This window comes from Amblyomma maculatum, chromosome 3 (genome assembly GCF_055883805.1).
Source record: "Amblyomma maculatum isolate TAMU_Amacu chromosome 3, ASM5588380v1, whole genome shotgun sequence".
Classification (NCBI taxonomy): Eukaryota; Metazoa; Arthropoda; class Arachnida; order Ixodida; family Ixodidae; genus Amblyomma; species Amblyomma maculatum.
Window position 1 is genome coordinate 17,972,364 of NC_139346.1, and position 23,315 is coordinate 17,995,678.

The 23,315-nt window shown below is 45.6% G+C and overlaps 2 protein-coding genes across 8 annotated transcripts in view; one reads left to right on the plus strand and one right to left on the minus strand.

Moving 5' to 3' along the window:
• Positions 1-7,687, plus strand: part of LOC146194291 (uncharacterized) — an 85,532-nt gene extending 77,845 nt beyond the window's left edge. For all 5 annotated transcript variants that reach the window (XM_084597331.1, XM_084597333.1, XM_084597335.1 and 2 more), the window contains 3 exons: positions 3,400-3,510; positions 7,381-7,461; positions 7,531-7,687. In XM_084597331.1, coding sequence (XP_084453457.1) covers positions 3,400-3,510; positions 7,381-7,461; positions 7,531-7,627 — 289 coding nt within the window. In that variant the 3' untranslated portion in view covers positions 7,628-7,687. The remainder of the gene's footprint in view (positions 1-3,399; positions 3,511-7,380; positions 7,462-7,530) is intronic.
• rngo (DNA damage inducible 1 homolog rngo) overlaps positions 7,606-23,315 on the minus strand; it is a 65,599-nt gene continuing 49,889 nt past the window's right edge. For 2 of the 3 annotated variants that reach the window (XM_084597329.1, XM_084597328.1), the window contains exon 6: positions 7,606-7,993. In XM_084597329.1, coding sequence (XP_084453455.1) covers positions 7,836-7,993 — 158 coding nt within the window. In that variant the 3' untranslated portion in view covers positions 7,606-7,835. The remainder of the gene's footprint in view (positions 7,994-23,315) is intronic. The other variant, XM_084597330.1, reaches the window with a different exon arrangement.

Here is a 23,315-nt window from a genome sequence, read left to right on the forward strand (position 1 = left end):
TTCAAGTATATGTAGTCACAGACGGAACAAGGAAATCTGCACCCTATGCCAGGGCATTTTTCCTCGGTAATTGATGTTTACCAACGTATGTCGCAATTTTCTTGTCAGAACGGGGGCGACGTGGACTTTGTAGGCGCGTTTATTCCAGGGGCCACAGTGGCACGTTTCAAGGGCAACAAGGAAGTTTCCCATGCTGGCCGAGATAACAGTTTTTTTTTTCACAAATTGCACTAATGAGGTCAATTGATGCTTGAGAGTTCTTTTCGTGTAGTTTGCAAGTCAGTTGCCTGGTCTTCACGGGAGCTGCAGATGTGTTCCGATCGTTTGAACAAAGACATAGTGACCGATTTCTTTTGTGGGGCCGGGTGAACTGAACTATTGAGGAGGTATCTCCCGGTGTGGGTCGGTTTTCTGTACACACTGAATTTGAGCCTCGGGAAGGAACAGCAGTTTACATTAGGTAGCGAAGCACTGGAAGTAGTAGGTGAATATGTCTACTTAGGACAGGTAGTAACCGCAGATCCGGACCATGAAAAGGAAATAACAAGAAGAATAAGATTGGGATGGAGCGCATATGGAGCGCATTTGGCAAGCACTCGCTGATTATGACTAGCAGCTTACCGGTATCGCTCAAGAGGAAAGTATGCAACAGTTGCATCTTACCTGTACTCACCTATGGGGCTGAAACGTGGAGGCTAACCAAGAGAGTTCTACTTAATTTGAGGACAACCCAGAGGGCTATGGAACGAAAAATGGTAGGGGTAACATTAAGAGATAGGAAGCGTACAGAGTGGGTCAGAGAAATAACTCAAGTCAGTACATTCTAGTGGAAATCAAGAAGACGAAATGGGCATGGGCAGGACAAGTTGTGCGAAGAGAGGATAACCGATGGTCGCTTAGGGCAACAAACTAGATTCGAAGGGAAGGAAAGCGTAGCAGGAGGTGGCAGAAAGTTATATGGGCAGATGAGGTTAAGAAGTTCGCAGGGGTAAAGTGGATGCAGCTAGTACAAAACCGGGTTAATTTAAGAAATTTGGGAGAGGCCTTCGCCCTGCAGTGGGTATAGTCAGGCTGATGATGATGATGACGATGAACCTGAGCTTCTGCTGTCCCATCTTATCAAAACGTCCAGAAAGGGCAGCACTTCATTCCCTATTTCATTCCCTTCAGTAGTGAGGTCTTCTATGAAATTTGAATGGGGTGAGGCTAAGTCTGCTTTACGAATGAGACAAAAGCAATCGTCAAGCAGTCGTCTTAGGGGAATGCAAACGTCTCAGGGGCACGGCAGATTCCATACTGAGGTTAGCACTCGTGCCCTGAAATTGCCCTTGTTGCGTACTTGTGTTGAGCCAAGACTGACAAGAGGGAAGAGTACACGATGGAGGTAGCTGGATAGACTGTGAAGTGGGGACCGACTGTAGTCATGGGGCGCATGAGCATACCAGGTATGTGCACCTTCGGTAGCCGTAGAGAGCAGCGGCTCAACCGTTCATGCACAACAGAGTGAAGTAGAGTGGCTTATAGGTCGGGGGAACGAAACAAAATCAGCATGATGTGGCGCCACCAGTACCACCGCTGGGGCAGCGGCTCGTCTGGTGTCGTCGCCGCCGCATACGATGGGAACATCTGACTTCTTTTGATCTAATCAGGCAAGTACCCTAAACAAATTTGGTATTAAAAATACTAGCGACAAAATGCCATTTCTGTGCAAAATTTGGACTGCGAAGATTTTGCGGTTTAGCTGGGAGAAGCATTCTGCATCGCACCTCTAATTGTGCAACACGCTATATTTTTGACATTTTCTGAGCGGCCACCAGGTCAGAGGCGTCACACCGTGCACAATGCTGCAGATGAGGGAGGTCGAGGGGGATGTGTACGGAGGGCGCCTATTGCGGGCAATTATTTGTGGAGGGAAGGATGAGTTGTGGGCAGCATGGTAAAAGCTGCGCACTGAGCCCCCTGTCCCGTAGGAACACGAGCAGCAGTTCTAGGGCACGTTGCACTTTATTAAAAAATATATATTGTGGGGGTTCTTACTAAGCCGTCGAGCCTCTTCTGAGGCCTAGGCCGCAAACACCGAGCTCACGCGATCGCACACCACGGGCAGGCGTTCTCACGGCCGCAAAGTGGTCATGCGAAGTACGACACAACACAGAACAGGACTTTGCCCGGAACCAGATGTTTATTGGATTTTCCCAAAAGAACGTTGGTAAGATCTTGCTGGCGACCCTATCCTTTTGGATGGGGCCTGACAGTTAGAAGGGCAAGATGGCGACAACAAAGAAGTAGAGCTGGGAGGTATTTGCAGTCCTTCCGTTGTCGCGGCTCGCTGCCGTCTCTCCTCGGTTCCCGCCGATCTCAGCGCATCTCGCCCTTTGTCCTTTTTCGACCAATGAGCGTCGCGTCTGCGACGTCTAGCGGTGCGCTCCTGCGCCCGGCGAGGGAAGAGGGAAATGCGGCGCTATCGAAGAACCCGTTTGGATTACTCATCCTCGGAGGAGAAGGAATACTTTTGTCCCCTTCGTCTTCTGCGCGCGGTGTTTCGGAGGGATGCGCGGTTCTCTGCGATCGCTACAATATATACACGCACGGTGGAAAAAACAAAACTTTAATTTAAGTTTTGTTTTTTCCACCGTGTGTCACCTCCTTTACGTTTATGCCCTACCGAACCCATTCGAGCTTCAGCTCCCTCCCTATATATATATATGTGTGTGTATGTCCGCACACTTCGTGAGTGCCGCGGAGGAAGGGAAAAACGAGCAGATGTAATCGCTCGCGATCGGGGTGGCTAGGTAGGCTTGAGGGAGGCAGGTAAAAGTGACGTGATTATTCGGTTTTGTCAGAGCTTTCACAGGAGGCCGCTAGGTGCGGCGATTTGAGAAATATTAAATTAAATACCTATTTTCCACTCATTTCTATTCATTAAGAGTGTTGCTTTGGTCACCCTTAATGCGATAGCTGCCATCTGCGCTAGAAATCTTGGCGGCAATTTTTTTGTTCAGTATCCTTTTAAAGCACCAATTTCAGGGAAGGAAAGCGTAGCAGGGGGTGGCAGAATGTTATGTGGGCAGATGAGGTTAAGAAGTTCGCAGGGGTCAGGTGAATGCAGCTAGCACAGGACCGGGTTAATTGGAGGTATATGGGAGAGGCAGGTTTCACCCTGCAGTGGTTATAGTCAGGCTGATGATGATCAAATTAATGGACTCAGTGCTAAGCGTTAGAAGTAGGCAAAGGCAGCATTTCTAATGAAACTTGTGGCATGAGCATGTCATTCAAATGAGTTTTGCAGAACTTGCTGTTCACTTTGACATCAGTTAGAAAGCTGAACTACTACCATTAAAATTTCCCATGTAGAAAAAGGCCTTTCAGCTGACAAGTGTGGTGCCTCTTTTTTTTAAGGTGTGGTTCCTCCTGTGAGGAGCAGCAGGAGCCGCTGCTGCACGTGCTCTGCCCCAATCTGGAGCCGCCTTCACCCGAGCCACTGCTGCCCCGGCCCCTGCTCGAGGACCTGTGAGTGAACATTTCCCCTGTAGGAATTTTATCACTTATTTATTTGCTTGTTCATCATCGCATCCATAGTGCCATTATCTGGCATTGCAGCGGGCGAGTTAAGAGCAAAAAAAAAAGTGCATGATAACGTGTGCAGGTGGGGAAAAAAAAACAGGTATCTTGTTAAGTATACAATGTAAAGTCATCTGCCTGAGGTTGCAGTGCTATCAAAGAGATATTTGCTGATGTTTTTGCAATCTTGCACTTATGAATGCTTCACGACACCAAGAAAAAAGGGACATTTGGCACAACGTGTGGATATGACGCCAGTGTGCCTCACGTTGGCAAAGGTGATTTGAACTAAATTCCCCAAACAGTGTGCGCGACGCAACCCTGGAGGCAAAACTGCTCTCGATGGCGTGCATCAATTTTCGAAGAAGAGATTTGAAAAGCTACTTTGACATGATGTACCATCTGGCGAGCAGCGAGGCAAGCGCGCTAACGGCCGGGATGGCACTTGCCTTGCTGCTCGCCAGATGGCGCATCATGTCAAAGCAGCTTTTCGACTGTCTTCTGCAAAAATTGTGCACGCCACCGAGAGCAGTTTTTCTTCGATTCTGGAAAATTTATGCAAGTACCGATTTTGAATCACTTATCAAATAACGTAGACAATATTTTGCTACGTTGTGAACATTATTTCAGCTCGAATAGTGCAGTAGATTTCGCATAGGATTTTTTTAGAACCCGGGTCTCAAATATTCAAGACCCTGTAGAAATAAACCTTCCACGGCTCTATTGACCCACTCCGTGGCAGTTTGGGACTGATTGTCACAGGCGAGCTGCCTTTGAAGTGTGTTCTCTATTCAATGGCACACCAGAAAGCAGCTCCGGACGTGAACTTTCCTGCTGCAGATTGCACTTCTGTGAAATAGTAGGCATAGGTTTTAATAGAATGAAGGAGAATGAAGAGACGTAGCAATGGGTGTGTTTGAAGAAAGTTGCCCTGATCTAAGATTCACTTGGGAGCTTCCAAAGGATGGTATCTTGCACTTCCTAGATTTGAGTCTCGAGTTCTTATCAGAGCACTTGTGTTGGACTTACCAGACTAAAGCGAGTAAGCAGTTCGTTGCATATTCATCCCAGCATTACAAGACAGTAAAAAGAGGTGCGAGTGCTGCGTTGACGTCAGCTCTTAACAAGTCCTGCCACCACCGTGTCAGAGAAAGCTTTCGACACCAGACTGAGAGGCTTCTGGAGGCAGGGTATCCTGAGTATTTGCTGTGTAACATAATAGAAAGCCATGTGCTGCCGACCAAGCGGAGGATTTGAAAAGAAGGCTTTACACAAAGAAATAAGCGGTCAGTAATACCATATATTCATGGATTAACCCAATTGATCCATAATTTGATGAAGATTGAGCACAGACACGGCATCCAGGTTGTTCCTACGGCACCAAACAGAGCAAAAGGCGTGTGTGCGCGGATGAATAACCAGGAGTTTATGTCTAGATGCCAAACTGCGCACCGGACAAGGTACTCGATTGTATCCAGGAGATTGCTTATCAGATTCGCTTGCTTTGTGGGAAGCAATACACTGGGCAGACAGGAAGATGTATTAATGACAGAATTAGAGAGCACACTGCGGCAGCATCGGAGAAGTTGGGCACTAGCCTTGCAGTGCACTGCAAAGACTGCTTTATTTGCAAAGACAAAAAATGTCCAGCTGACCTTCACAATGTGAAGGTTTTGAGAAGGAATAAGGACAGGTTAGCAAGGAAAATTTTCGAAGCTTGTGCAATCAGGAACTCGGGAGACCAATGTGTTAGCACGCCTTCAGTGGTACTGTTGAAAAAGGAATTCGTATATTTTTTACGCTTACCAGCAGGACGGAAGAAGTTAGCTGCAGAGGTTAGGGAGATGATGATGAGCGGGTTCAGATCAATATAGTTGTCCTTGTGCCTGTGTGTGCTTCTTCTGTTTTGTTCCCTGCTCTGCTGCCTTCTTCCAAAATTATTTCCTCGTCTCACTTCTGCAGAGTAATTTGTGTCCACGTTCTTGACCAATGGTTATCCATGTACTGACTACATGTGTCAAAGATGTGAATCAGTCGCAAGACTGCATAGTCTTTCAGCCTATCGATATGTTCTAAATGTATGCAATTCTATACAAGTTCACCGCATTGCAGAGCTGCAATTGTAACTTTGAGCAATTCTTTCCTCCGAGTCTGTGGAGTGCAAGGAGTTTTTGTTAAGGTTGCTTTTGAAGTAAATGAAAACGGCTGCGATTTCATGGTCTTATTTAAGCTTCAGAAGTGTCAGCTGCAAATAATAAATACGGGACAAGGGTGCATACTCTGGTATAGGCTCCAAGAAGTGCGTGCTCCCCTTGAAACCCCTAGTGGTCTTAAAAGCGGAACACAGTTGCCTGTCTCAGTGCAACATTATTTACATTTAAACAGTGCTTTGTGTGTCACCGGGACCAGCAAAAGCCTATACTATATCAGGGTCTTTACTATATCAGTTGTTGGTGATGACATGGTCCTAAGATGCTGTCTAGGCACTTACTGAACAAGTCTTGTTGCTTAATAAAAAAAAAAAGAAATGCTTCGAAACCTTTCTGTTGTCATGTCTACATGCAATTCTTTTTTTTTTCAGTTATAAAGATTTTTTACATCTAGTGGAAGTGCCTTTTAAGCATGAGGACACCGTGGCTACGAATACAACCAAGTTTGACTTCATGAAAAAACCAAACCCTTGCATGAACACTGTCACTTTTTGCTGTTTCTTCTGTTTTTTAAGGGCAATAAATGATAAACACACGTGGCAGTCAAGTGCTTGCTGCAAGACCACACACGCTGCACCTCCGCTTCTTGCCTCCACTACCTCATGCTCCGTGCTGCACACTACTGTGAATGTTTGTCCGTTTCTTCCCCTTCCCTATTTTTTGCTGCACTTTACTACGAACCACGCCACCTTCTTTATATGTTTGTACACAGCTTTACTTTTTTTTTTTTTTCTTACACGCTGCATGCTTTCCCTCACGGCTTCGAGGCCTCCGTAAAGTAGGCTTCTCCTAACTGCTGCCAAGCCTGGTGGTAAAGCCACCCAAAGGAACACTCGGTGTTATTTTTATTTTAAAATACAAAAAGCTTTGCGTCACGATTCTAGGTAGTGCGTGGGCGGCGATGTCGTATCATGGGAGTCGTCGCTGCGGCCAGGTGCACTTTACTATAACCGATTTTTACTAAAAATGTCTTTACTTCAGGGTCTTACATATTTGAGGCCCGGGTTTTGAAAAACTCATATGCGAAATCTACTGCACTATTCGAGCTGAAATAACGTTCACAAAGTAGGAAAGTATGGTCTACGTTATTTGATAACTGATTCAACATCGGTACTTGCCTAGATTTTCTGGAATCGACGAAAAACAGCTCTTGGCGGCGTGCACAATTTTCGCAGAAGAGAGTCGAGAAGCTGCTTTGACATGGTGCGCCATTTGTCGAGCCAGGAGGCAAGCGCACCAACAGCGGGGATGGCGCTTGCCTCGCTGATCGACAGATGGCACACCAAGTCAAAGAGCTTTTCGACTCTCTTCTGCGAAAATTGCGCACGCCGCCAAAAGCAGTTTTTCGTCAATTCCGGAAAATCTAGGCAAGTACCGATGTTGTATGAGTTATCAAATAACGTAGACCATATTTTCCTACTTTGCGAATGTTATTTCAGCTCGAATAGTGCAGTAGGTTTCGCATACAAGTTTTTTAAAACCCGGGCCTCAAATATTCAAGACCCTGCATAAAGGGGAAACTTACAGTTGTCTATAGAAGATGAACTTCAGTTTCACTGTACTATAGCGGGGTTCTAATTTTTGTCACCCTGTTGCATGGTTTGTGCAGCCGCAAACGGACGACCATGGCAGTAGTGCTGTGGCAGCCCCCCCTTGTTCCGGCCAGCCAGGAAGAGGCCGCCGAGCCACAGTGAGTTGCACCAATCCTCGCTGGAGCTTCTCTGGGCATCAACATCCCGCAATGGATTTCTTCTTGCAGGGAGAGGCCGGGAGAACAGGAGGAGGATGCCAGCATGGAGGAGCTTCCCGAATGTGGTACAGCGCACACAAACCATCAGGACATTGGGCACATTTAATTCCGCTGTACATTGTTTGCACAAGAAAATAGGCACCTTTGTTCACTTGTACTCATCAAACCCGCTTGTGTGTGTTTCTGCAAGAAAACAGGGACCATCTCTGAATGCCACACGGTGGTTTTTCTCTTCAGTTGCAGGGGGATGGCACAGTTTGTTTGTCAGGAATAAAAAAAGACTGTGGAATGCCAGTGATAGCAGCAGGGTGGCTTTAAGGTCCCTGCAGGCTCTGTGCCAGGAGAGCGGCTAGGGCTTGGTCGGCGTCCCCCCCGGCCTGCCGCAGAGCAGATATCACCTGGTCCCTGGCAAAACCCATGGCTGCCAGCCGGTCCACTGCAGCTGCCTGGAACTCCCCATCATCAGCACCTCCTGCACACCACAACAGCCTTTTCTGTGCCTTTCGTCTCTCCAATCGGCCCATAATTGTATTCGTAGCTGCTTCCACATTACCCCTCAACACCAATAAGATCATACATTTTTCCTGTAGTTCCAGATTATGGTGCAACACACCACATTACCCCTCAATGCCAATCAGATCATACAACTTTCCTGTAGTTCCAGATTATGGTGCAACACACCATATTACACATTACCCCTCAATGCCAATAAGATCATACAACTTCTCTGTAGTTTCAGATTATGGTGCAACACACCACATTACACATTACCCCTCAATGCCAATAAGATCATACAACTTCCCTGTAGTTTCAGATTATGGTGCAACACACCACATTACCCCTCAACGCCAATAAGATCATACAACTTCCCTGCAGTTCAGATTATGATTCAACACATAGCCTGAAGGTGAACAAGGAAATTCGTTGGTGAAACTGATAAGTACGTTGACACATGCAGCTTCAGTGCAGTGAGGCTTATGTACAGCAAATTTGGTCTCATTCTTACTTCATCATATGAAACATAACAAAAAGTTGTTCTGCAATTGTTGCAACAAACTAACACACCGAAGCAGCAATCAGTGTAGGTCTCATGTGAATGTGTGTCCTCTGCAGCAAGACAGTTTTAACCTTTATATGTCAGCTCATGGGTGTGCACCGAGACGTCGATTAGTGTGCAGACATCAAAACAGCCACGTGCGTAGAAATTGTGCAATGATGTTACAACTTCAATGCCTGGCTCAACAACAGTGAAAACAGTCGGTGAACAGTAAAAGAGCAAAAAAAGTAGTAAAAGGGGAAAAAGAAGCAAATGAGTGCAAACAGTAGCGGGAAAGGCCTCCCAAGAAGTTTGTTTACGCGCAGCTCTCTGTTTCACGTCTCTCTCTTTTTTTTTTTGCAGAGATCTCAACACCAAGTAACAGAAGAAAATGGGCACTATTGGGCACATAAAAAAATTAACTTGAAAGCTTTTTTCATGCTTCAGACTTAAGGGCTGATTTCTCGCATTTATGGTGTTAACGTCCATGAGTGAAGCGCTGCAAGTTAAACGGACATGTTTTGACTCTCTAGACTGGATTCCCAGTGTCAGCGTACCACAGAGCTTGAAAGTTACCTCTGCAAAAAGGACTGGGTGCCAAACACCACATCACTGTATTCAGTCATCTGCAGATAAAAGTCTCCTTTCAAGCTAAAGCAGTTGAATGCACTTGAACGCTCTGTGGGCGAATCAATTAAGTGGCAATGAACACCATAGTATATCAAGCCGGAAGCCTAAACGTCGAAAAGCGCGGAGGGTGACACAGGCCGACATGCAAAGTTCGATTTCTCTTAATAAATGCCAAGTGGGATTTAGAAACCAGAATAGTACGATCGAAGCAAACAGTGGATAAACATAAGGAACTAAGGCAAATGAAAAAGCACCGACACTTCTGCCGGCGTCGCCAAAGCCGCAAGTGAAAAGTGCTTGGGTGCAAGCATTCTGGTCGACCAAATCAGAATAAAGTATTACAGTTAAACCTCTATGTAACGAACCTCCATATAGCGAATTCCTCGATAATAGTTTTTCCATTCTCCAACGCCGCCCCCATTGAAGTGCATGTATTTGAAAACTGTAACGAACATGTTGCGGCGGTTGACCTTGATATAACGAACTCGCAGCACCGACTGTCTATTAGCTAGTGCCGAGCCACTGGAAATTTGGCACAACCCCGCAAGTTTCAGGATGATAAAACACAAAACTAAAGTGAGAGGAACACCTGCTATAGCAACGAGCGACCGCAGTTGATACAGCACTTCAGCGCCGACGCCGCATCTCCTTGGCAGACGCGGCAGTCTCCGTTGCTGTCAGAACATGGCACTAGAATAGGTTATGGTTAAAAATGGCCAAAAATAACAGAAATATGACGCAAGGCAAGCAGCGCGCCTCCATCGCTGCCACTCGGTTCGCAGACCCGCGCGTCTGTTGCGGGGACAACGGAGCGCGCCGGCAGCACGATGCAGAGTCTATTGCCAGGGGCAACGGTAGCCTGCGCACGGCACTGGCACCAACGTGCGTGCTCTCCCCCAGACTGATTCCTACTCCACCTCCTTACCCTGCTCCCTCGTAGACTCGTCGCGCATACCGCAGAGGAGGTGGAGGCTGACACTGCAGTCGCGCCTAGTCAGTCGATAATTTTCAGAGTACTGCAATTCTTTTCTCCACGTTACTGCGCCACCAATTGGTCAGCATCGGTCACATAGTGTGCCGCGGCCCGCTTTCGCCATCAAGCTTCCAAACGGTCATGCCGTGGACACCTAGGCTAGCTCGTTTAGCAAAAATCTGTGCGTCGCATCTGTGCGCTGTCTCTCAAATAGCGGACGTGTGAGGAGGGAGATTAAGAATGAAAATGTGATGGTAATAGGTAATGAATAAAAGTTATAGACATAGATATATTTAATGACTAATGCTAATGAATAATAATGATCAATAATGACTTGTAATGACCAGTATGTCAAACGACTTGTAGTGACTGCAACTGATTGGAAATTAGTAAAAGCAATTAGTGATGAGTGGTAATGACTAGGCAAGACTCATCATGACAGCTAATGACTACAAAATGACCAATATATTAAACGATGACTTGTAATGAGTAGAGCTGATTGGAAACGAATAAAAAAATGCTTAGTTATGAGTGGTATGACTCATCATGACTACGAAACAACAAAGATGTTAAACGATGACATGAAATGATCTGAAATGAGTAAAATGCCTAGGCATGTCTCATAATGACTGCTGATGACTACGAAACCACCAATATGACAAAAAGATGACCGCAACTGATTGGAAATGAGTGGCAATGACTAGGCATGACTACGAAAGGACAAATATGCCAAACGACTTAAATGACCGCAACTGACTGGAAACGAATAAAACTTAGTGATGAGTGATAATGTTATTACAATGACTAGGTATAAATCATGACTACAAAAGGATCAATATTTCAAACGACGACTTGAATGACTGCAACTGACTGGAAACAAGTAACAATGCTTAGCGATGAGTGATAATGATTTATTTGATTGCGTCAATAAAGATGTTTAACAAGGAAGCACGACTGATCTTGCATTAAAGTGTGCACACACATGTGCGATGACGTACAGTTAGTTGGCACCTGCATCACCATAATCATTCAATGTGATCATTTACGGTGGTAATCGAGGAAGGCAAGTGCGGGTGATTACATCATCATCATCAGCCTGACTATACCCACTGCAGGGCGCAGGCCTCTCCCATATTTCTCCACTTGACCCGGTTCTGTGCTAGCTGCATCCACTTAATTCCTGCGAACTTCTTAACCTCTGCCGCCCCCTGCTACGGTTTCCTTCCCTTGGAATCCAGTTTGTTACCCTAAGCGACCATCGGTTATCCTCTGTTCGCACTACATGTCCTGCCTATGCCCTTTCTTCTTAATTTCCACTAGAATATCGGTAACTTGAGTTATTTCTCTGACCCACTCTGCACGCTTCCTATCTCTTAATGTTACCCCTACCATTTTTCGTTCCATAGCCCTCTGGGTTGTCCTCAACTTAAGCAGAACTCTCTTGGTTAGCCTCCACATTTCAGCCCCATAGGTGAGTACAGGTAAGATGCAACTGTTGTATACTTTCCTCTTGAGCAATACCGGTAAGCTGCTAGTCATAATCTGCGAGTGCTTGCCAAATGCGCTCCATCCCAGTCTTATTCTTCTTATTTCCTTTTCATGGTCCGGATCTGCGGTTACTACCTGTCCAAAGTAGACATATTCGCCTACTACTTCCAGTACTTCGCTACCTAATGTAAACTGCTGTTCCTTCCCGAGGCTGTTGAACATTACCTTAGTCTTCTGCATATGGATTTTCAAGCCTACTTTTCTGTTTCTCCTGTCTAGGTCACCAATCATTCTTTGCAGTTCATCCCCCAAGTTACTTAGCAAGGCAATGTCATCAGCAATCGCAGATTACTGAGGTATTCTCCATCTACCCTTATTCCCAACTGCTCCCATTCCAAGTCTCTGAATACTTCCTCCGCTACCCCCTGCTACGCTTTCCTTCCCTTGTAATCCAGTTTGTTACCCTAAGCAGTGCTGGAACTGGCAACTGGCTTCTTGTAGCAGCTTTTGTAGCAGAAGAAATTGCAGTTTGTAGCAAAAATTTCATGTTTTGTAGCAGGAAAAATGGCATTTTGTAGCAAATATTTGAGCTTTTGTAACAGGAAAAAAAAAAAAAAAAATGTTTTGTAGCAAAATTTCAAATCTCGAGACAGTTGAATAAACAATACTCAGATCTTTATAACGACAAGCGTCAAGCTCAAACGCAGTCTAAAGTTCTGTCCTTTCCTTAAAAAGCTCCAAATTAAGTAAACAGGAGGGTCTGCTAAAAACAAAGCCGTTTTTATTCAGAGGGAAGGCATAACGGAGGTATTCAACTACACTATAAACACTAGCCTTGGAAAGAAGGTCTGTCTTGATAAAAAAAAATCCCAGTAGAAATTCAGAACTGCCGCTTAAAACTGCAACTTTAAGGCACTATTTCTTCTCTTCCCTTGATGACTCCGGCTTGGACAGTGCCGCTGCAAGCCTTTCCTGTCCATTTTTCAGAAGGGCTTGTCCACTCTCAACGTCTGCAAAATTTTTAGACGATGCCTTTTGAGAAAAGCAGCTCAGCATTGGTGCTCATATTCCTGGCGAGCATGATCTCTTCCTGTACCTTTTCCCGATTCTGACCTCTTTTCTGGTAGTCTTTGTCATGTACATTAGAATAGCGTCGAGGCGCCTTTTTCCTTCATGACCCATGCTGATTGGATATTTAAAAGCCGTTTAATTCAAACTTCCTCATTCGGTTAATTCGTACTATTTGCGTGTGCATACTGGAAAATGTTTTGCTGCTTCACTGCTACAGCTGAAAATTTGCGCTCTTATATCCACTGTAACAGATACTAGGACGCTGCAGGCATCGATGCAGTCGTCGGCAGCGTGTCTCGCTGTGAGGGCAGCCTTCGCTTTCCGTGCACCGAATACGTGTCGAATCTCTAGGCATCGTAAGCGACCACGCAATGTTTAACACGTTGCATGAAGCCTTTCAGAGGGCACGACGAAAAATCATAAATACGGTGATCGCAAAAATGGCGAAAGGCCGACAAAACGCACGAAGTATAAAGACAGCCAACAACGAGAGCAAGGAGCCGGAGCAGACGACGCGGGGGAGGTAGCCGGCGGAGACAAACGCGTCAGTGGCCACTTTGCCCAATCGCAGCCTTGAATTCGAGCGCGGGAAACTCGAAAACCGCCACAAGGCTGCCAATTGGAAGCAAGCCACGCCTCGACCACGCCGCCGTCACCGCTGCCGAGGTGGCAAAAGAAAGCGCAAGAATTCACAAACAAAACAAGACCAAGATGGCGGCGCGGCGCGGCGCTCAGTTCGGCGAGAGAGAAATGGCGCGCGCACGAAGTTTGGGAGTTTGGGAATTTTTGCTGCTTATTCGCTGCTCCGTGGCTGCTGCCGCTTGTTATATAATTTCCAGTATTTTTACGATGAGTTCGGCATTGATAATTACAGAAAAGGTAGTTCATAAGACATACTACCGGAATATATAATGTTAAGAAAATCGACTGTTTCGCAATTTTTTGGTTTTCAAAGGTTGCGGTTTTCAAAAGTCACATATATGAGAAATGATAATCCGCCTTTTTCACAAGGCCGCTCGGCGCATGTGCGCCTCTCCCCTGGTTGAAAACAAACCACCAGCCCAAGCTGCACATGCGCAGTTCGTGGCCTCCGTGATCGACACAGCCGTAACTGATCTCGGAGGCCATGTGTAGTTAATATTCTTGACAGGCGTATGCGACAGATGGCGGTAGCTGTCCAGAACACACACCGTCATTTCGCTGGCACCAAGACCGTTTTCAACCACTTCCAGAGGGTGCCACATTTTGTGAAAAAGGCGGATTCAAACAAAATCCTGGAATCCCTTCGAGCTTGAATTAACGAGAGTCTACTATAAAGTGGGAATATTTTTGCAGGTCCTGGGTGGAAATTTTTTTTCCCTCAAGAGAGGCATGCTGCTGGCGCACTGTCAAGACTGAGCTAACCTACTAAAGGGCGTGTAAACGTTGACGTTTGGAATTGTGTGAAATTATGCAAGATGTTCCACATAAGGGGTTAAACTTAAGGTACAAAGCGGTCTCCTATGCACGCGCACAGGAGCAGTAAGATCCTTAGCGCTCCCTCCGCTGCTATCTCAGGCCATTGCAGCCCATAATTTGCGTTCACTGGAACGAAAAAAAAAAAAAAGGAAGCAAGCGTGCATACTGCTCCAGCTGTGCTTTGCCGAGGGCAGTTCTAAACTGTCACTCGTTTGATACCGCGCTGTCTGCGTTGTCCAGCCTGCTTGCATACCCTTTACGCGTACACGCATACACGCAAATTAAGCGAACGCCTAGGGCAGCTCGAAGCCGCCACGTGTTTGAACGTGGTTCGACCCTTCGACGGCCAGCCTGCCAGCCCCTCCTTTCACCCTTCTCACACACTGGACTTGAGAGATCTTGCAGCCCCCTCACACTCCCTCCAGGCAGATAGAAAAAAAAGATTAACAAACACCAGCCGGAGACGCAGAAGTCACGTAGACAAACGTCAATTTTGTGTCACGCGATTTTCCGCCCAGGACCTGCAAAAATATTCTTCCGCCTTGCACAGTGTTGCCAGCAGATGTCAGTTTTTGTTTCGCGACAGTTTACTTTCGCTGTCGGCAGAGTTATTCAGCGACTTGGCGAAGGCGTGGCGCAGAAGTAGGCAAAAAATCGATTTTGTAGCAGCATGTGGCAAGATTTCTGATTTGGCGCAGCAGTTCCACCACTGCCCTAAGCGACCGTTATCCTCTCTTCGCACTACATGTCCTTTCGTTATAACCAGGTTTAACTGTATTATTAAGAACTTTTCCAAAACCAGACGTAGTATATACCTAGTTGGTCAGAGGTTTTTGTGTGCCACTGTGATTCTAAATAACCTGCCAACAAATTCCTGTGAGCACCTCCGCAAGAATGCCCCTGAAACTGCCGCTTTCCTTGGAGTCATTTCAGGCGAAGTATAGGTTTCGCATCCACATCCCTCATCAAACAATGCGTAAGGTGCAAGGTACGTGACTAAAAGCGGAGCAGGCCAAGGTATGCTCGCCAATTGTTGGCGACATAAGAATTCAGCAAAAACTTCACCACAATTAACCCTTTAACCGCCAACCCCGAACAGTACTTGTCATGGCAGATCGTACCAAAATCGCCAATGACGAGTTACACTCGTCCGGCCCGATATTGCGGTGCTGCCACCTCGAAAGACGAGGTACAGTCAATTGCATTGGTTGCGATTTTGAACAACAGAGGGAGTTAGTCAACCATAAAACGCATTCTGCGCTTTTGCACCTAACTGAAGGCTCAAAAGAGTCATTTCACAATGCACATGCACTGTGGTAAAGCCACCCTCGTGAACAGCTTTTTTTTTTACTTTTAGTGTTAATTTTAACTACAAACCATCGAAGTAACATATTTTCAGAACTATAATTACATGGAGAAAAGTATGGTCACTAAAAAAAACTTGGCAATTTTGGTACGTTTTGCGGAAAACAAATTGGTGGTTAAAGGGTTAACAAGCAGATAAATTCATTTGTTGGCCTGCAAAGCAGCGTGGAAGAAAAAGCCTGTTTTAGCTTATGCTTTGCGCTGTCAGAGCTGTTATATCATGCGCATATCTGAATACACAAAATCTTTACATTTGGGCTCTGTTCAGAATGCGTGTTCCGTATAAAACAGCCCATTAATAATTAGTATGTTAAGCAATGTATCTGAAAACAGATTTGGTCATCTCGCTATACTGCTATGACTAGGCAAGACTCATCATGACTGTTAATGACTTACAAAATGACCAATATATTAAACAATGACTTGTAATGTGCAGAGCTGATTGGAAATGAATAAGAAGCTTAGTTATGAGTAGTAACGACTGCAATAAGTAGGTATGACTCATCATAACTATGAAACAACAAATATATCAAATGATTTGAAATGATCGGAAATTAGTAGAATGCCCAGGCATGTCTCATAATGACTGCTAATGAGTTCGAAACCACCAATATGGCTACATGCTTTTTATTCGAGCATGTGTGCGCACAGGTTCATGATGAGAACTTGCCATGTGCACTCAATTGAGCCCGCCTATTATGCATGCTGTACTAAAAAAAAAGTTGATGCACAGTAGTACAATGCGCCGCATTTTATGCAGTGCGCTGCCCCTTCCACGTCGTCTGCTCAATCCAGGGCTGCATGCGCCACATGTCAGCAGCCTTGCATACTAGCGCCCGACAATGCCCTCGTCGTCAAAGAGCAGGCGCTAAAAACATTAGGCTATGGTTGAACAAATGCAAAGGGCTTCTCTTTATGGCCATTCACTGGAGAGCGGCCCGACATGAGTGCAGGTGCTCACAGGAAAAGCCTTGCCATCTCAGCCCCTAATGACCCGCCTTTTTATTCTGCCCGCACTTCAGCTCGCAATTGTGACAGCCCTCTCTTGGTCAACAGCCATTCCAGGCACACAGGATGCTGCCTTAGTGTAGGCCTTGAGAATGGCCGAGGACATCTTTCCAGTGTAAAGGGTGCCACCTTCCACTTTGATCCATGACCAGGGGAAGGTTGCCAAAAATCAATGAGCTAGCTATTAATAATTGAGAGGCTGCCAATGGGCCAGTCCTCAACTGGTGTGCTCTCCTTGTTGTTTGCACACACATCAATCAACCATCTCCATTGGAGTGCAGGGAGAGATCTCTGCTGTCAAAATAGTAAGACCCACATCCAAGTCAATGTGTTTGAAAGTGGTCGTCAAAAACCAAACAATGAGTAGGTATGACTCATCGTGGCTACGAAACAACAAATGTCAAACGACGACTTGAAATGATCGGAAATGAGTAAAATGCCTAGGCATGTCTCATAATGACTGCTAATGACTACGAAACCACCAATATGACAAAAAGATGACTTATAATGACCGCAACTGATTGGAAATTAGTAAAAATGTTTAACTATGAGTGGCAATGACTAGGTATGACTATGGAAGGACCAATATGTCAAAAGACTTAAATGACCGCACTGACTGGAAACGAATAAAACTGAGCGATGAGTGATGAGTGAAGATGTTTAACAAGAAAGCACGACTGATCTTGCGTCAAAGCGTGCGCGCACATGTGCGATGATATACAGTTAGTTGGCATCTGCATCACCATAGAGAATCATTAAATGTGATCAATTACAGTGGTAATCGAGGACTATTAGGACTGTGCTACCTTCGCCACACCAGCAGTGCACACAGACTACAATATGCAAAAGGCGCAGATTTTGTATGACTGCTCGCTTGGCTGAAGGCATGGTCAAGGCAGAGCTTTCATTTGTTTCTTGTACCAAGAGCTCCTCCCTCGTAGTAATTAATGCGAGGAATTTCCTCCATGGGGAACCCAGTATGCAGTTAGTACTCTGTGGACACAACTGTCACTGCATGCAGTATGCAGTTAGTACTCTATGGACACAACTGTCACTGCATGCATTGGGAATAGTACTGAGCATGACAGGATGCTAACAACCATTTCTGCCTGTAGCACCGCTGCCAAATGTCGCTACCATTATATAGCAGCATCTTCAATTGTGTGATTTCTCTTTTGGAAGCAGTACCTGTAATTTATTGAACAAGAAAAAAGATACAGGTACTTCATTAAGCTGCCTCAAGTTGATATGAATAAAATAAAAAAAATAAATATGCTTTGTCATACTCGAAAAATGTACTACAGTCAAGCCCACTTATAACAATACCGGTTTTAATACTACATCGGACATAACAGCAGGCAGCCGCTGCACCAACAGGTTTGCCATGTGTTCTATATAAAATAAACTGCTTATTACAATGGTGTCATGTTATATTATTAGTTATAACAATCAAATATGGTCACTGAAAGTCGACAAAAACACGGAAATGTAGCGACAACAAAAAAGCGCGCATACGTGGAGACGCTGACAATGCCGATGCAGCGACAATAAAAAAAATGAAAAGAAAAATCGAAACACAGCATGTTGAGCCAATGCGTTGGTCGGGTGCTCCGGGGAAGCTTGCATGTCACAGAGACGCGGGGGAGAACGGAGCACCTCCTTACGTGGAGGAGGGAGGAAGGCGTAAGGTGCTGCTAGGCACAGCCGTTCTGAGGGAGAGCTTTGAGCGCTCCCCGTAGAGACCGTCCGTGGCGTAGGTAACTTGCGTCCTCTCTGCTTCTGCATGGTGGAGCAGTTCATTCTAAGGGTGCCCTGACTGTGGTGTGCTGCACTATCCTCCCCTATTTGCTTTGTCCAGGCCCCCGCTTCGCGTTTGCACGTTTTGTGGCAGGCGTGGAGCAGCATTTGTGCACGTGTCCTTCTAGCGTGGTTCCTGTGCCATCATCACACAATCTTGCTGGCCCTGGATTTTCCGTGAACAGCAATGGAGGATTGTCCAAGAGTGCCGACCGGTGCCAGACTTGAAGATCTCGCTCCTGATGGCAGTGCAGTGCATTTTTGGAGCATGGGCAGAAGTAAGCTCCTCCACCATCATGAACTGCTTCAGGAAAGAGGGCTTCCCTGGTGATGCCAGCGACATGGAAGGTCGCGAAGCTCCTTCCGACACAGCGATGATCGAACTTTGGTTCACAGTGAGCAGTAGTGACGGTGACGCATCGGGACTTGAGGATTTTTACATGCCGGCAATACAGTTGTGACAGGTGAAGAGCTGACAGACGAGGCTATCGTTGCAGCAGTCACTGGCGCGGAAGACTATTAGAGGAGTGACAACGATGAAACGAAACCTGTGCAGAACGATCGACTCCCTGTGGGACTTCGTTTTTGCTAAGAACCTTCCACTACAATATGTTCAGCATTTGGATGGCCCGCAGAAAGATGTCAGCCAAATTGCCATGAAACAGACAACGCTTACGGGTTTCTTCCCGCTACGAAATAAAAAGTGTAAGCTACCGCGTCCTCATTAAATGTGTACTTTACAATGCTTTCTTCCTTTTTTCGGCCTAACCTGGTTATAACAACAATATTTCCATGGCACTTCAGTTTAAGTGGGTTTTTGACTGTACTATGTTCACTCTTGATGCTCTAGGCAGCTACCATGTTCACTGCAATGAGAGGACCAGCATCGCACTACTTTCTTGGTTAATTAAAAAAAAAAGTTTGCCTAAACCACGAGTTCTGCCTTCGTTACTGCCACTAAATGATATCTCCCAGATTATGCCAATACTTTCATTCTCCTCTTAAAGGGAAAGAAAACTGTTCCTTTAAGCATGTAACATATAATTAGGCCGTGTACTTTCTGGTGTTTACTTTTACTTTTCGAAAATTCAGCAGATGTTTTTCAGCGCTTATATACATTTTTTTAAAATCTGTTTTTAGTGCGTAGCACTACTATCCGCAATCATGGATTTCGCAGATGTCTGTCCGAAGCCGCTCACACTCTTTTCGTGAAATTGAAGTGAAGAAAGAGAAGGTGGCGCCGCGCTTCACGCAACTCAGCATTGAGAAGGCAGAGCGGCTGTGCATCTGCAGCAGAAGCCTCTCTCTATCTCTCTCAGTCCATCCGTCTCTCTGTGAACTTGAAGAGGAGGAAGGGAAAGTGGCGACGCCCGCTTCAGGCGACTTGATAATACTGAGGGGGCGGAGTGGCCGCTTACATGCACCCAGTGAGAGAGGGGCATGTCATGGGTGTGGCCGCAGTCACTGGGCAGCGTTGCACATGCATGTGCTGCTCCGGAGTAAGCAGTCGGGTGCTGCTCACCCATCCTTGATTTCGGCATCTCTCCCCTCGCATCAGTCACACCTCAGCAGATAGCTAAGCAGGCGAGTTGGTGATACATATTTGTAAATATAGCAGCGTGAAACACAAGACTAAAGAAGAGAATAACACATCACAAGGGCTGAGGAGTGTGGTAGGTTATTCTGTTCTTTTGTCTTTGTGTTGCGCGCTGTTATATTTACAAACACTCCTCAGCCTTTACGGATAGCAGACGTTCACGCGTGGTGTTCCCTGGATCTCCGCTCTGAGCCGCTCGCCGCGTTGTGAAGCAGCTTGTGCTCACCTCCGCGCCTTAACTGACGCTCGACTTCAAGTGCGTTTCCCTCTCTCTTTCTCTTCTCTCTCCCTATGATCCTACACCATACCTTTCGGCCGCAGAGCAGTGCATTATAAAGGGGTACATTGTGCATGTTTTCGTTCATTTCTGAAGATGGTATAAGGAAAGTTGAGGCCGTGTGTTTGCTTCGAGTCTCAATGGATAAAGCCGAGCCATCTGGCACTGCGGCGCAGGTTCGCCGTGTTCGGCGTGCTGAAGTGCAACGGTTACGAAGGCAGCGGGATCATGAGTCCACTGATTCTGATATTGCAGCTAAACGTTGCAAGGCTCTAGAAGTACAAAGAATAGTGAGCAAGGGAGCAGCTCCAAGATGCAGATGCATCTAAACTGTCTCCTCTTTTTCGTGCAGGCTTTTGTTGCGTGCGGCGGTCTTTTCCATGAAGGCACAGCTGGGCCAGAGTCACCGTACACCTACCATTGTGAACTGTGTGTGCCTGTATTGCCCATCGTTGATTGTCAAAGCTCAGCGTCAAATACCAGTGATGTGAACTTTTTGCAACTTTTCCGTGCGCGTCATGGTCATGCCAGAGCGGCATCGACATCGTTTGACGCATCGAAACACAACCCCCAAGTGTTTTTCGCCAGTGAGCAAGGGAGCAGCTCCAAGATGCAGCCACATCTAAACCGTCTCCTCTTTTTGTGCAGGTCAGTAATAAGCAATGTCTTGAATTTAAGAGTGACTCATTGTTTGGTTGTGCTCCCTTGCTCAGAGGTGCTATGTGAGTGTCTGGCGGGTTCTTTTGACTCATTCTGCCTTCTCGTGCTTTTGCTAAGTGGAGACGTAGAGACCTATCCAGGCCCCTTGACTGTCTGAACAGCTGGAAACCATAATCGAAAATCAAAAAATGCCATCTAGAGAGCTAAAATGTATCAGGGAGAAGTTAGAGGGCCATATATCAGTCAAACCGCAGGCTGACTGCCATTGAAGGAAAAATAGAATCATTTGCACCAATTATAAAGAGGGTAGAGGAATTCGAAAGCTAAATTCTGGAGCTCTAGGAGCAGATTTCATCACTGTGTAGCAAAGTTGAAGACCTAGAGTATCGTTCTCGGTGTAATACCTTGATTATCTTCGGGGTCAAGGAAGACAGCACAGAAACTTCGAAGAGCCTAAAGGATGCTGTGTTAACAGAAGTGTTTGAAGGAAAACTAGGAATTAAAGTTGGAAGTGCTGAACGCATACACCGTATCGGCAGGCAATCTGAGGATAAGAGCCGACCAGTGATAATACGGCTCTCCGACTTTGATGAAAAAATGAACTTCCTTAGGAATGCGAAAAAACTAAAAGCTTCAGGAATGTCATTATCTGAGGACTACCCTCTTCGAATTCAAAAAGTATGAAAGCTGCTCTGGTCTACCGTTAAAGATAGTTGCAATCCGGAGGACAAGGTATACCTAAAGCTTGACAAGCTAGTTATCAATGGGGAACATGTATGTGTGGGACGAAGAAAGAAAAGGAAGACAAATGCTTGCTACATCAAATGAACATAAAGATGATTCTGGTGGCCAAACTGGTGATAGTGACAGTGCTGCCTCACCGTTGAGACGTGCAATCACTCGACGTCAGAAACGAAAGAATTATAAATGACAGGCAGATAAGAGCAAACCGTTGCGAATCATTTCTCTCAACGCACAAAGCATCGCAAATAAAACAGCTGAATTCGAAGCGCTCCTTTACGAACTGGACCCTCCCGCTACGTTTGTGACAAAAACCTGGCTGCATTCTGACATCCCTGAAAATGTAATTGTTCCCCTCGCCTACAGAATTTTGCGACGTGATAGGCCGACGCGCGGAGGAGCCGCGATAGTGCTTAAGGAACGTTTACCTGTTGTACTTCTGCCTGGGATTCCCAATCATGAAAGTCTGTTTTGTAAGATTGATTTCTGTGGCAACACTATTGTATTGGGTGTAGTATATCGACCTCCTAATGCAGATGTCCTTTTCTCGAAGACCTGTATGATTACGTTCAACGCTTTCGTGGCGACTGAGTGAAGTTTATTTTAGCTGGTGACTAACTTTCCTGATATCGACTGGTCTCGCAAGGACGCTATGGGTGCCAATTCTGGTCATGCTGAGCTCCTTTTGCATATTGCCTTTACATGTAATTTGACGCAGATTGTTGAGAGGCCAACCAGAATATGTACCTCTGTATCCCACATTCTTGATTTAGTGTTCATTAGCCATGCCCTTAAGTGTATTTCTGTTGATGTTTTGAAAAGTGTATCTGACCATAATCTCATTTCGTGTGCTTTTTCACTGTCAGCTTATGTTGAATGTGAAAAAAGACCCATTATCGTGAAAAATTTTAATAGAGCTGATGATGTGGGAATCCTGGATTTTCTAGACTCATTTTGACAGTTTTAAGGCTGAGAAGAATGTAAATGTATTATGGTGCATGTTTAAAAAACTGTGCCTTGATTGCTTGACAATGTATGTTCCTAATATTGTGAAGAAAAAGAAACATAACCCATGGATTACGCGGGACATAATCCATACTAAATGTAAATTAAAGCGAATGCGGCATTCTAGTAGACGGAATGAGGCAAATGTGAGCATGTTGGGCAACATATTAGGAAGTAATATCAAGCAAGCCCGGGACTCATTTTTTACTAATACGCTTGATCATTTTCTCAGAGAAGCTCCAGAAGAGTTCTGGCGTTACATAAATGGCACAAAACAATGTAATATGTCACTAATAGTCAATGGTTCACCTGTCACAGGGCCAAAAACATTGCTAACGTATTCAATGAGTATTTTAAATCGGTGTACGCTGATAAAAACTCGAGTTTTCCTTCTAAGCCAGACGACTATTCCTCTTTAAGGCCAGATGTCTCCCGCGAAGGTATTTTTAACCTGCTTTTGAAACTTGACGCCAAAAAGTCCAGTGGGCCTGATAACATTCCACCAGCTTTTCTTCGCCGCTATGCAGAATGGTCGTCCCATTATCTCCTTGTTATCTTCAATGCTGTTTGGCTCAGTGCGCAGTACCGTCAGAATGCAAAACTGCACGTGTCGTACCAATCTTTAAAGGAAATGAGCCAACTTGTGTATCTAATTATCACCCGATTTCTTTGCTCTCGATCAGTTGCA